At 31.1% G+C, this 14,893-nt stretch overlaps 1 protein-coding gene across 4 annotated transcripts in view; it reads right to left on the bottom strand.

The window, feature by feature from the left end:
* Nucleotides 1-8,271: 8,271 nt before the first annotated feature.
* LOC148619255 (uncharacterized) overlaps nucleotides 8,272-14,893 on the bottom strand; it is a 40,894-nt gene continuing 34,272 nt past the window's right edge. For 2 of the 4 annotated variants that reach the window (XM_088578942.1, XM_088578941.1), the window contains 2 exons: nucleotides 12,863-13,037; nucleotides 8,272-12,463 (listed from right to left, as the gene is read on the bottom strand). In XM_088578942.1, the coding sequence (XP_088435068.1) occupies nucleotides 12,238-12,463; nucleotides 12,863-13,037 (401 nt within the window). In that variant the 3' untranslated portion in view covers nucleotides 8,272-12,237. The other 2 variants (XR_015921559.1, XM_088578943.1) reach the window with 2 other exon arrangements.

Raw genomic sequence — 14,893 nt, 5'->3', positions numbered from 1 at the left:
ATTCTCAATAGAGCCTCTTGATGACAGTTTTTTTAACCAGATTATTGGTTATAAGGTGAGCAGATGGGCAGCCAGGTAACCGGAAAGCCTTCGTAATATTTTTGTTCCACAAGTTTCTCTCAAATATAACCCCAGGTCACCAGTGACGTCTTCTGTCTTTTGATTGGCTAAGGAAATATGATGTTATTTTCTTTTCTTTTATATATGTTTTAATATTCAAATTCAAAGAAATATACATTTGAATATTTTTTCAAATTACTTACATAATCCTTTGATATAAATGCACAAGTATAGGTTACAGACCACCAATTCAACCAATGAGCATTTGGAACGTACGCAAAAATAGTCCTACGCAGAAATTACCCCTGTTCCTCATAGTGCTGTGAAAAAAGTTCTCATCTTATTTTAAAAATTTAAACAGTTTCTGAAAGGAAAAGCATTTCTGTACATTTTATAGGTGCATTTTGCTTCTTGTGATGTGAAGCCTAATCTCCATAATGATTTTTAAATATACCCCTATCTTGTGAAAACACTGGGATTTCCCATGCTATTTATAGACCCTTCACTTCCGGTGACCAGTACTGCACTGCAAGTCTGCTAACCCCACTTGCCATTCTGAGGATTGTGAGCTGACATATGTAGAATCATGCTGATATATAGTCATCTGCAGGTTAAAGTTAAGGTAAAGTCCAGAGAAGCCATTGAATATTGTGAAATTAGCATAAAAGCCTATGGGAAGTGAAATTAGTGGTTTTTAGCCTTAAGATGAAGCCATGACAAAATGAAGCCATGACAAAATGAAAAGTTTCTTGAAATAGCTTTAAACTACTTGAAGATCTTGTTAACTTTGCCATAAGAGGAATACACTACAAAAATCCTTCAAAATATGCATTTTTTTAAGTTATAGGTCCAAATTATGGAAAATTGGTCTTTTTGGCTGATTTTTATGTCCTATCTTGTAAAAAGTGTAGAATATTTAGTAAAAATATCAAATATTAAACTTTGAGGGCTATATTTACCTAAATATGGTAGTAATAAGCACTTGAAATAAAGTTTTGTGTAGATTTGAGCAAAAATTAGGTTAGAAATGAGGAAAAACTCACTTTCATTACTGCGGTTAAGGCCATATAAGCATTCCCCTATGGCAACATGGAAAATCCATTATTGAGCACTTTTTTTGCTTTAGGTGCCCTTTACTGGTCATGTTTTAATGTGAAAACACTGTATTTACAAATTTAAAGCCAAATATATCACCTTTTGTGAAAATTTAAAGATTTAGGATTTTTGACATGTGATCAAGAAAAAGGGGGAGGCATGTCAGAAATAAATTTTTAAAAATAGACCAATTTCTCAGAAAATGATTACTTTTAAAACTATTTCTTCATTAATATTGTTAAAAAACAAGTTGTGATTGATATTTTTTATTTGAAAAGTCAGAAAAAGTTCTTTGCAAATATTTAATGCATTTCAGTATGGTAGAATATTTTCACTTTTTTGCTCGCACAACTTGGTTACCCTATATTTAAAAATCAAATATTTAAAAAAAGTGCTTGTCACATTTCACTGAAACTTTGCAAATGCATTCAGTATGTGTGTAGGAAGATACCTGTATAGTTATTTATTTTTTCTAAGACAAAAAGTGACTCTTTAGGTTACAGACCACCAATTCAACCAATGAGCATTTGGAACGTACGCAAAAATAGTCCTATGCAGAAATTACCCCTGTTCCTCATAGTGCTGTGAAAAAAGTTCTCATCTTATTTTAAAAATTTAAACAATTTCTGAAAGGAAAAACATTTCTGTACATTTTATAGGTGCATTTTGCTTCTTGTGATGTGAAGCCTAATCTCCATAATGATTTTTAAATATACCCCTATCTTGTGAAAACACTGGGATTTCCCATGCTATTTATAGACCCTTCACTTCTGGTGACCAGTACTGCACTGCAAGTCTGCTAACCCCACATGCCATTCTGAGGATTGTGAGCTGACATATGTAGAATCATGCTGATATATAGTCATCTGCAGGTTAAAGTTAAGGTAAAGTCCAGAGAAGCCATTGAATATTGTGAAATTAGCATAGAAGCCTATGGGAAGTGGAATTAGTGGTTTTTAGCCTTTATTATAAAGTCAATTTAAATAGTCTCATCTTTTTTTATATTTTATTTCATTTGTTGCAATTTACTCATGTTGTGCCTATCTATCGCTGGTGACTTGAGTCTATGTTTTTAGCGATGCTAGGGTCACTTATGATATTGACTAGGGAACCAAGTTAGGCAGCCGGACGGCTGCAAAACTTTGTCCATGAAATAACATGGAAAGTATTTGGCAAATTCTTTTCAAATTTGAATACGTTATTACGTGACTAAATGAAGGACAAGTTCAAAATTTAGAAATATGGCTTTTGTTTCCATGTGGGGGCTATTTTTGTTGCAAAAATAGACATATACACATACAGGAAAACCCATATAGATAGAAAACAGTTTGATAGGAAAAATTTTATATGGAATTACTTTAATCACAAAGAAATGAGAATAAAACTGAAAAATACGAAATGTGTTGCCCTTGCCAAAAAAGGGGAATTTGCATCAAGAAGCTCTACGAGACCTATCTTTAAGCATCTATTCTTGATAAGGGTTCACTTGTGATTGATCATAATATCTGGAAGCTGCTAATTCATAAATTGCATCAAACTATTATTGTTTTACTGCATGTAAAATACAATTGTATGAGGCATGTCTGACATAAGGTGATCTAAAATACATATGAAATTTGGGGCTTTGTTGTATGTTCTAGTTGGTATACTTCATTTACCAGTAATCCATACTTTTTTCTTTTTATCTTTTTGACATATTTTCTAACTCTCATACATGACTTGAAATAAAAAAAATATGCTAAAACTAGTTCTATAACATAAAACCACGCATTTTAACGCCAAAACATTGGGAGTGATCCGACATCATTGGAGTCTTCTTTAGAGTTTTTAAAGAAAATGACATCACACAACAACAATTTGTACTTGTACTACTAAATTTTTTGCTAAAAGTACCTGAAAATGATAAAAAATGGAATTATTTGATTACCAATAAACAGAGTAATAATTACTTTCAATTTTGATACTGACAATATTATGTTGAACATCCCAATTGGTGCTCACATGCTCCTCCAGATGTTGTCAGTATTAAAATAGAAAGTAACTATTATTAAGTGTATAATGAGTAGATTAATGTGAGTATGATTAATGTGAGTATAATTAATGTGAGTATGATTAATGTGAGTATAATTAATGTGAGTATGATTAATCCTATTTAGTCAAATTCGTAGACAAGTAAAATTCATACCATCTGAATATAAGTATTTCAAAGGTTTCTTTGGGGAAATTATTGGACATTTTTTTTTTCGAAAGTAGCAACTGTCTCGTGAATTCCATGTTTTTTGAACTCAAGATACTGGACCAAATATCTATTGAGAAAGTCAAGAAATAATGTAAAAAATGTAAAAAAAAGAAATACAAATCTGCCATTATTTAGAAGAAAGCAAAAGTACTTGTATTTAATTAGAGTTGTCTTCCCTACCATGGTTTGTCTCAACAAGTAATTGAAAATTTTTTACGTCAACAGAAAAACAGACTTAATAATCTACTTATCGGATCCCATCTTTATTAAAAATTTTTAACCTGACATATAAAGCCTATTATATACTCAGAGCTTAAAGTGTTTGGGATATATACTCAGAGCTTAAAGTGTTTGGGATATATACTCAGAGCTTAAAGTGTTTGGGATATATACTCAGAGCTTAAAGTGTTTGATATGATGTTTATATTTAATTCTTAAATTACTTTTTTTTAAATATTTTTTTTTCTACATCAAACTAAATCTGGTATAATTAGAAATTTATTGGGAAAATGTTCCAGGGAAATGAAGTGAGAAATTTAGGTTTGAAAATAATAATTTTCTCACTGAAGTGACTAGAATATCCCTATTTTTAGTCATGTAAGATTTTCTTATCTCATCCATGGAATAGATAAAACAAGCGACATTTGTGACGTTACAATGAAACGTTTTATGACATCTTGTAAATTCAAAGAAATTTCAGCAAGCAGGGCATTCTGAATTGGCGTACTAATAACAAAAGCAATTTTAAAATTGAGAAAAAGAATCAAACACCGCAAGAAAATTCTCTGACACTCTCGGGTAAGATTTTGATATTCTCTAACTTGCCAAGGCTTCCTTAGTGAACTTGAAATGTCTTAGATCTCTTTGTCCTACACTCTCAGCAGTGTTAGATTCTTAATTTCTTTTTAAAAACTCAAGTTTGTTTTTTAAATTAATTTTCTCAAGTTTGTTCATCAAATATCATCTCTGAAAAAATCTTCAGACAAAAGGTATTGGGTATGATCTACTTTACACCATTTGATATTGTGAGTAGATATTAGTACCTTAGGTAGCTTTAAATCCTTTAATATTGTGAGTAGATATTAGTACCTCAGGTAGCTTTACATCCTTGGATATTATGAGTAGATATTACTACCTTAGGTAGCTTTACACCCTTTAATATTGTGAGTAGATATTAGTACCTCAGGTAGCTTTACATCCTTGGATATTGTGAGTAGATATTAGTACCTCAGGTAGCTTTACATCCTTGGATATTGTGAGTAGATATTAGTACCTTAGGTAGCTTTAAATCCTTTGATATTGTGAGTAGATATTAGTACCTCAGGTAGCTTTAAATCCTTTAATATTGTGAGTAGATATTAGTACCTCAGGTAGCTTTACATCCTTGGATATTGTGAGTAGATATTAGTACTTAGGTAGCTTTACATCCAATATAAATTATGTGAATGTATGAAATTACATATTTACAGCACTTGCTCAAAAATTCATCCATGGATCAAAGTAAGGTAAGAATAAGTCTTGTCTACATTTATGTTTGCTATTTCAAAGCTTTACACAGTAATCAGAGTGAATCTAATATAGAAAGTGAAAATACCAAAGTTACAATGAAAAGGGCTGATATTGAAGCAGAATTCAATAGGCAAAAACATGTTTGAGAAGACATAAACTGATGCAGACAAACAAAAAGAGACAAAGAAATATTTAACAATACAGAGACAAGCAGCATGAACCCACCAAAAACAAAATAAAAAAAAACACACACAGGGTGGTTGGGGCGAGCAGTCCCAACTTATACCCACTGTGCTGCCTGATAAATATCTGGAGAATATTGCCACATGATAATTTAATGTACTTTATATCTTTCACAGAATATTTAAAACATTTATTTGTTGAATTGCAACATCATCTTACAGAATAAAATATTTTCATTTTTTTTATCTTGTATGATTTGGAACAAATAAGATTATATGATTCAATTGATGCATGGAGTATTACTGGTGTATATCTGTTGCACCAGGAAAGTGAGGATTTAAAATGTTTAAAAGTTTATAAACTTTTAAATATTCTTCTTACTAAAGCCTAAGTCAGTATAAATTCATCGACAGAATTTGAAAAAGTGGATAATAGATATTAAAAGCAGAAAATTGTTGAAGCTTGTAATATAAAGCTATTTGGAAGCTAGATTAACTTTTTTTGTTCCGTCATTTCAACATTTTTTTTTCAAAAGTAGTTGTTACAAATAATTCCCAAAACATCTGTTCTGATCAATTGATGAGTAAATATGAGTTATTCCCCTTTCCATACTCAATATTTCTAGCCAGACAAATATATCCAGTGGTCTTGATTGGTATGGCTTCACATCAATGACATTTTACAAGTTGTTAGCACTGAAATCTCTAAGCAGAAAGCAAAACACAACAGAAAAGATTTTGATTTATTTACTATTCCCGTGTAACAAGGAAAAAAACCAAACATACATCAAATGGGAATACTTATTTGCATAATATGAAATGTCCAAAATGCATGACATGTCTACTGTTGGTTTTTTTAATTTGAATAGATTGTATTTTTTTATTCCAAAAATAGTGCAATTTCAAAATTAGACATCCGAAAGTGTTACATTTTGTATGTATCTTGTAAATTCGGATATGATTTTCATAGTAATATTTTTTTACCCTTATATCAAATTTGTAAGATGCTTATTGCTATACCCATGAATTTCACTTAATTCTAGATGAGTGGTATTCTATTGTTATTCCTGATTAAGTAAACATTGATATCTTTACAGTAATTTGCATTTGTGGCAATGATTTTATCTGTTGTCAGTGATGGAAATGGATATCCATACACAATCACTGGAACAGGGGTTTTTTATTTCATAACTAAACAGAAATTGTGCACCTGTAAACTCAAAGTAACCTCCCACTGCTAACATCCAATAATAAAATTTATGGACTTGTTAACTCTTAGTAACCTCGCACTACAAACATCCAATTATTACATGATTGTTATCTTCATGAATAAAATAACTTCATATAAGTTAATCAAAATCTATTGAGAGTTTACATTTTAAACATAAGAAATTCCTTTCATTGTAAGCAATTTGCAAAAATGATTTTGCTTCCATAAAAAGCAATGCAATGTCAGCATGCAATAAATTACCATCATTAGTGCAAATATAGTTAAAATTTGTGACATTATCTGTTATAAAAGTTCATTTTAAACAAGACTAAATTATATTGCCATACAATAAAAGGGTTATGGATTATTATTCTTTGTAGAACGTAAATTGCACGTATGAACTTTTGCAGTATAAAATTCTACCCGGGTTAATATTCATGCAACAATCCTATATTATCAAAATCCACTGTATATTTTATATATGTATATAGCAAGCAAGATAGTGGAGTTCCAACTTCCTATTGGACTTCTTATACATATTATTTATTTGGTGTGGCTGTGTTTGTATACCATTGCAAATCTTCTACTGTCTTACCAGATACCCTCAGAGGTTGTCCTATTCAGTTACATGTGCTTATGTTCACGCTCTAGATTTACTTACGAGGAAGTATCACTTGTTTAACAAACTATTTTGTATAGCCAAATTGGTTCAGAGTGTTAGACTTAGTGCAGGAAGTGTAGCCAGAGATGTTAGAGAAGAAAAGGGATTCCAACCCCACCAAGGGAGTGACCAAATTTGTAAAAACCAGATGAACACTGGTTCAGAAAAGGCGCACAGAGCATTAATTAATTGTATTTTCATCAATTATAATCATGATTTTGTAATTTATTATTTCAGTCAGCTTCCGGTATCTTAAAATGCAATCATTACTACACAATTTATTATAATCCAGGTTTTTATATGACCACAAAATAGCAAATTCAAAGTTTTTTACCACATTCCTTCAGGTAATTATTCCAGAGTCCGATGTTAGGTCATTAATGTGTTTTTGTGCCGTTACTTCACTTTTAGTTCTTTTTAAGAGGCGTCACCATTACTGTGGATATAATACTTTGGTTGGTTGTCGGGGCCTTTCAGAACTTGATTATCATTTTGTATTTAGGTTATACCATTGTGCATTTGTTGCCTTTCACTATATCTTTTTTTTCCTTCTTGTTGAAATCTTATACAGACTTGCACATTAAATGATAATCCAAATTAGGAACTGCATCAAGTTTTCATGTTGTGTCCATACTTGTCCCAACCATGCAGGATTCAACACTTTGCAGTTCTGTAAGTCGCATCCTGCAAAGCAATTTTTTCATTTAGCAGGATTGTTTTTTTAACCAGTCTACCGCCTTATAACTGTAGAAATTCTATATTTTGAAATCCAAAGCCTACTTGGTTCTTGTATGTGGGGAAAGGGGTTTCTTCTCAATTTTATACCAATTGTTATATTGTGATTGTGATCCATATTTGAAGTATTCTCCAAATTACAGCTACTTATATCTTATTTATACAGTGAACCCTTTCTAAACCAAATCTGAATGATAAAAAACCTAACTAACCCAGACACTTTTTTTAATCAAATGTATTTTGAACCTGGGTAAACTGAATAAATATTTTCCAAAAGGGTTCAGTATAGACAGGTTTCACTGAATATATACTCCTTCCCCCAAGGATTTCTTCCTTGAAACAAGCACCTGCAATGCTACCAGAAGTCAAATGTAAGTAAGACATTCATACAGAAATTAGAGGTATTTACCAAGATACAATGTTAACCGAATGACTGGGTCTGTCCATTACACTGTGCAGGTACAATATATGGAGAGAAGTTATGGATAAAGCATAAAACTTGAAATAAAAAAATAAAAATCAATTTCAGCTAATTCTCCATTTTACTCTGAAAATCATAAAAAAGTCAAAAAAAAGCACACAATTCTAAAATATTTATTACAAAGATTTTATTTCCTTGAGATTTTTAACACAATATACAAAAGACATTATTTAATCCTAAATACGACAGGAGTATTGTGTTAAGGAATGTTATGATGACTCGAGTGAAACAGCTGTAAAATACACCAAAACACTTCATATATCATTGTTATTGCTACACAAGATAAGTTTTAAAAAATTCATAAAACAAAACACAATATATACCACAGAGAGAACTATTTTTGTAGGGCATTGATTAACGAAGGATGACATCTTGTAAATCTACCATACCAGGAAATAAAATATTATATAATCCATGTGAAAAACTGTTAATGGTCTAAATTGATTTTATTTTTTATATACTAGCTTACCACTCTGATATATTGATAATGTAAACCCAATTTTTCCCTCAAATGAAAAAAAAAACTGTAAAGAACACAAAAAGTTTTATCCTTGTAAAAGCAAGAATCCATAGTACATTCCAAGATTTTACCTCATAAAAGTAAAATTGATGTTTTTTAATGCAATAATAATTCAGGCTCAAGAATGATTTCACAAGGATTTATCCCTACAAGTAAATGTGAAAGCTTGTGCAGCAAAACAATGAACAATGTTAAAATACTGACCAAGGGATTTATGCCATTTCTTTACACTAAACTTAATAATACAAAAATAGAATTTCTGGCAGTGCCCATTCTATGATTTGAAGCACTTGTAATAATTCCAAAATGCTATTGCAGTGCTAAAATCCTGTATTTTACTTCATGTATAATGATACATATTGAAAGTTCATATAGTGTCATCAAGAATAAGCAAAAACTGTTCACATATAATTCAACACTGAATTATTCAGTTAATTAATTATATTTTAATTTGATTTGTCGATTAAAATTATAATTAAATGTCATCATAAGATATAAATGAATATTCTTCAAAGAACTTAAGTCATAAGCTGGATGAATAGTATGGGCAGTGTGGTATGATCCAGGGATGTTTTCCATTATATGGTTTGTTACACTTGAACCTTAGATTTGTGTTCAATTATTGGTTTGTACCAAGTGGTTTGTCTTAGACAGCGAACCAGAATAAGAGAAAGTTGGTTCATATCGTTAATGGAAAACAGTCCAGGATAGTATACTTTGGTCTAAACAGAACATAAGTATAAATAATACTGCAAATTATAAAAGCACTTCCACACATCAAACATAAAAAGCATGCACAACTCAGATCATATAAATAGAAAAAACAAATGTTTACCATAAAAATGACAAAATCGTAGTTCCCTGCATTGTCACCCATGAACTAGATAATTTTATCATGACAAAGTTGTTAGAAATATCAACATTGAAAGGCTGGCATGTCATTGAAGGCCAAAATTTGTTTTACACTGAAGATCCAAAGTATAGTTTCAGTATAGTATTCCATCACATGTTAAATCAGCTGACTTGATGTTGGCCTGTTCAATAAGGGTTAACAACATTTTTTCCATATACATGTACAGATAACATAGAGCTAAATTGCTGTTTGTTAAAACCCAACATTGTACAATAATGATTACAAGCAAAAGCTGGTACATCTAAATCAAAATCAACCTTTTTACAAAATTTGCTAGGAGATGAAAATACACTATTATCATCCCTGATCCTTCTTCAAAGTTCCCAATCAAGTTGGCCCCACATACAAAAAGTGAATAATGTATTCACAAATCAAACACAGTTATAATATACAATATATATTACAAGCTTAAAATACCAACAGTGCATTATAAAACCTTTTTTCTATTTTCTCTTATCGAGGAACATTTTAAAGTAATGGTACTACCATTTGTTTTGTATACATTTTACTTGTACATCTATGATAGGCATTTACCACTAAGTGGAAAACATTTTACAACCAGTAATCTTTTTCCTATGCAAAAAAGATTAACATGTGACAGATGTCCAAAACTGCTGAAGCAAATTCTACATTCAATGTAATAAGTACCAATCCATATAAAATTTGGACACTGCCTATGATGATTCATGGTGTAGAAAAAACCCCCGAACAAACAATGCATTTTTGGTCTACGTATTGCTACATTTTTTTTGTTACGATAGTCTTTTCGGTATACAGATCTGCATTCTGGATAAAACCCTTCATTAATCTCCCACTAATTTTAACCAAATCAAGAAGAATAACTCTTACAAACTGCAAATTTCATATACAATCTATATAATTTTTAAATTGAAAGTGCAACAACCAAATGAAAATGTTATTGAATCAGAAATAAATGTGGATTTAGTGGGTTTTTGACATGCATGAATCAACTCCTGACTTTTATGAAGACTGGAACTTAAAATACTTGACTTTCTTCTACTTGAATAGTTTAGCATAGGAGAAAGGATTTACAAAACAATCATAGCCATATTACACTATCAATCAATTCTAGATAACATTATAGTTTGTAATTTGATTTCATACTTCATAAGTGAAACCTTCAAACAAGTGGATCATATTTCAAATTTCCTTGCTGGTTACTATTTTCTAAAATCAGAGATTACAGGAGTTTAGCAAAGGGTAAAAAAAATCTTTATAATATCTGGTTTCAAATGTCCTTTTTTTCATTTATTTCAATACTTATAAATAAACAGTAAATACTTCACACAGAAACCTGAGATAAAAACATTGTTTACTTTTTAATTCATACACATCAGCATATTATCTATTTCATAAAAGTTGACTCAAGAAAAAAAAAAAAAAAAAAAAAAAAAAACAACAGATACACATTTCATATGCAACCATGTTTTAAGAACCAACATTATAACATTAAAAAATGATGAAGTTAAGATAATTTGTTCTTATATCAAGATTTACTTCCATAAACTAACAATAGTGGAAAAAAGATAACAAATAGAGCTTTATGTTAAAACTTGGTTTCAGTATATGTGAAAATGACAGTTCAAGAAATCTCTATAAGAATTCATGGCTTCTAAAACCTGATTGCACAAGCATGGACATTTATTTTCTGGAGATGGTGTTCACGTTATGACTAGGATTAGCTGCCAATAATGTGATGACATGACAGGATGAATCTATAGAAACACCAAAAATAGCCACTACTGGTTAAAACAATATGAAGTGGTCCTGCCACAGGATAAAACTTAACTGCTGGCTTGAAATGAATATTTGAATCAATTTAACACACAAAAAAAATATTTTTAGCAAAAATATTAACTATGCAAATTTGGTTGAAAGAATACCAAACTAACAGGGGTCTTGTAAGGCATATTTATTAGCAAAATCTATTTCTATTAAGCAGAACACTGTCAAAACTGGTTACCTGAAGTAATTGGAGCAGGTTTTTCTAACAAAATCTTGATATTCAGTGACACAAGGGAAAGGTAAATAGAGAGTCAGCAATATCTATCTTAACTTATTTCAGTGTTCATTGTTTTTCATACAAATATTCCCATACTTAACAAACATAACCAACCTGCATGTTGCCCAAATCTCAATACTTAGTAATTTATGATTAGTAAAACAACCATAATTCTATTTTGTTGGTATGAAATTATTAATTTACAAAGTATTGTGAAAGCAGTGCGAATTGAAGTTCAAATATATATTATAATAATGACTTAAGAAAGAGTACTTTAAATGATCCGATCACGTTCTATTTTTGACAGCAAGGAAAAAAATAACAGGACACATAAATATTTTAAAAGAATAAAATAATGCATATGAGATGGTATTACACCTACATAGAAAGCCAGAAGGCAGTAAAGTCCCCTAGTCATTGTACCTTCCACAACAATTTAATGAGTCATGATCAAATTTTAACAAAAATGGTGATGAATCTTATAAAAACATGTGTTGAGACCAAATAAATTACATAAATAGACTATTAAAAATCTCTATACAGTCAATTCATTATGATACAAAATGTTGATACGCATGGACATAATTTGGCTTGATTGACCGTGAGGCACTATCGATGGGCCGATGGACCGTTGGCCACTTTTCCAGAGTTAAATGTCAATGGCATCTCAATATCCACCAGTAGTGAGAAATGATCTGATGGGATATGGGGGTGTGGACAGCCAACAACCTTGTTTTGACGGAACCAGCTCTCATCTAGTGGCCCCAGTAATCCAAGAAGATTGAAATGATCTTTGGAATAGAAGATGTAATCTATTATTCCCTTGAAATCATACCTGAAACAGAAAAAATATATGGCATCAATATTTGATTTTTAGTATTAAAAAGGCTATTTGAACTTCACAAAAAACTCATATGTAAATATTAATAACTAAAAGGTTGTTGATGAAAAAATCCCCCATATGATGACAATGTTATCAATAAATAAAGTCTTTTGAGGTTCACCATCACATAAACATCCAAATGTTATAAACAGAAAAAATATATTGAATTTTAACATGACTGTTCCATTTGCTTAAACAAGTTTTATTTAATTACAGATGTCTCTGCTGAATTGTGCAAATATATTGTACACACTTGTAATGTGAGATTTGTAGCAACACACTCTACAGACAAAAAATATAAACAATGCAAGATAAAAAAAAACTCTAAAAGCTGTAATAAAAATGACTTACGTGTAGTTGGTAAAAGGCATTATATCATCATAGGCCTTCGCAAGTCGGAAATCATGTGAAAGGACATCCTTTTCATTCTTCCTACAGATCCTATGAAGAATTTCCTCGTAACTTATATCTTTGAAATCTTCATGGTTACTGGCAATTTTCCCAGAGACAAGATACTCAACTACACCTGTAAAAACACAGAAAACAGTGTAACCATACAATAACTCAAATAACATTCTCAAAGACAAAAGTCCAGATTCATCATTTTTTCTCTAAAATCATTGATTTGAAGCAATAGATAAGTTGAATTTTGAGAAAGAAATTGAGAATATCAGCAACTGAAATTTTCTTTAAAAACCAGGCCCAGATACCCCAAAAATTGAAACAAATGTGAGTTTTGGCTGGCATATTTATTCAAATAATACTTCTGTCCGTTATAAGAACTATGAATATAGACCTAAGATGTAAACAATGATTACTTGTACAGGTTCTCCAATCCAGACATTAACATTACTGAGGTGAAGTAAGTTTCATCTGACAGGAACATTTGCATGTATTGCGCTGGGTGGACCAAGTACATAATTAAGTAGTAGTCTTTGTAAGAATCACACAAATTCTGTAATATGTAATACACCCAAAAAAGGCTACACATTTTTATTTTTGAAATTAAGTTGTTTATAGGTCTATATGATGAAGAAATTATTATTATAATTATTCATTTCAATCTGTCTACACTTAGGAGATAATCCATATTGTAAATTTAACAGTTTCAATTATATTTTAGTGTCATTTACGGAGATATCCCCCTAAAATTTGAATTCTACAGTACATTCTATATAATTTTTATCTCCTAAGAACAAGGGTTATATGAAAAGCCAAATGTTAAATTCTGTTTACCCGGTACTATAACATTTCAAACAAAATACCAAAAATAAAAATATGTAGGCTTTCCTACCATGAATCACCCCATGCAGATCCGGGTGTCAAAAGAATAGGGCCACAGCAGTGCTTAGCTTGTCATAAAAGGTGACTAAATAATGCTAAGAACCCTAGTCTGGGGGTAGTGCGCTCTGCCCACAGAACAACTGTATTGTATGCTCCAGGTGGTGGAATGGGGTACCCCTGGCATGCTACATGCTGGGGTTGTTAGGCCATATTACGGAAAACATGACCACAAACCATAATGGTGCAACATGTTGGGAAAAATGCGTTCCTTGCACGTTAAAGAACCCTGCCTTGATATTCCATAAGAGTAGAACCCTTTGCCCTGTACCGTAGGAGGCTAAATTTCCCGGCCCTACCCACCTCTCCTTATTTCCAGTGGCAATCAAAATTTGTCAACCCTAATGTCCCTGTGTCTCATCCCATTTTTCATTTTATAATCATTTCATGTTCATTTTATCATCCATTTCAAGTTCATTGCCAGGATATAGCTGAAATATTGCTGCTTGGGCATTTAACACCAACAACAAATCAGTCATCCTACCATGAATCACATTTTGCATGATTCTTATCTGGAGTGCTACTTAAGATGCTTAAAAATATCATTCAGACAACCATGGCAGTTGGAAGCATATTCTGATGCAATCATGTTCTGAAGAACTCCACTACAGACTCGTATAAGGTGTTCACATTTTTAGCTCTTTTAATTTCCTATTGACCACTTAAAATCCTAAAGAAGATAATATGTCAGAATTAATAAAAGAACATGTTTTCAAGGGGATGAGGCAACACTACTATTACAATAACTCATCAAAAACTTAAATCACTACAACTTTTGACTATATTTTAACAAAGCATGTAAATACTATTAAATATTACTGAACTTAAAATAATAGATATACTTTAGGCAAGCAACCATTTGAATTTAATGGGGGTGGTGGTGGTTGTGCCAGGATCAAATAAGAAATAAAAAGGCAGGACCATGATGTACGGTTAAAAAAATTCAGGATGAATAATTGGGTAAACCCAGGTCAGGTTAGAGCAAAAAAGAAAATTCGGTCAGAATTATATTGAAAAAAAAAAAAAAAAAATCCAGGAAAC

Source organism: Perna viridis, chromosome 4 (assembly GCF_037379345.1).
Source record: "Perna viridis isolate PV_CMFRI_1.1 ecotype Kerala chromosome 4, ASM3737934v1, whole genome shotgun sequence".
Classification (NCBI taxonomy): Eukaryota; Metazoa; Mollusca; class Bivalvia; order Mytilida; family Mytilidae; genus Perna; species Perna viridis.
Note: the sequence above shows the minus strand (reverse complement) of the source record. Positions and strands in the feature narration are given on the sequence as shown.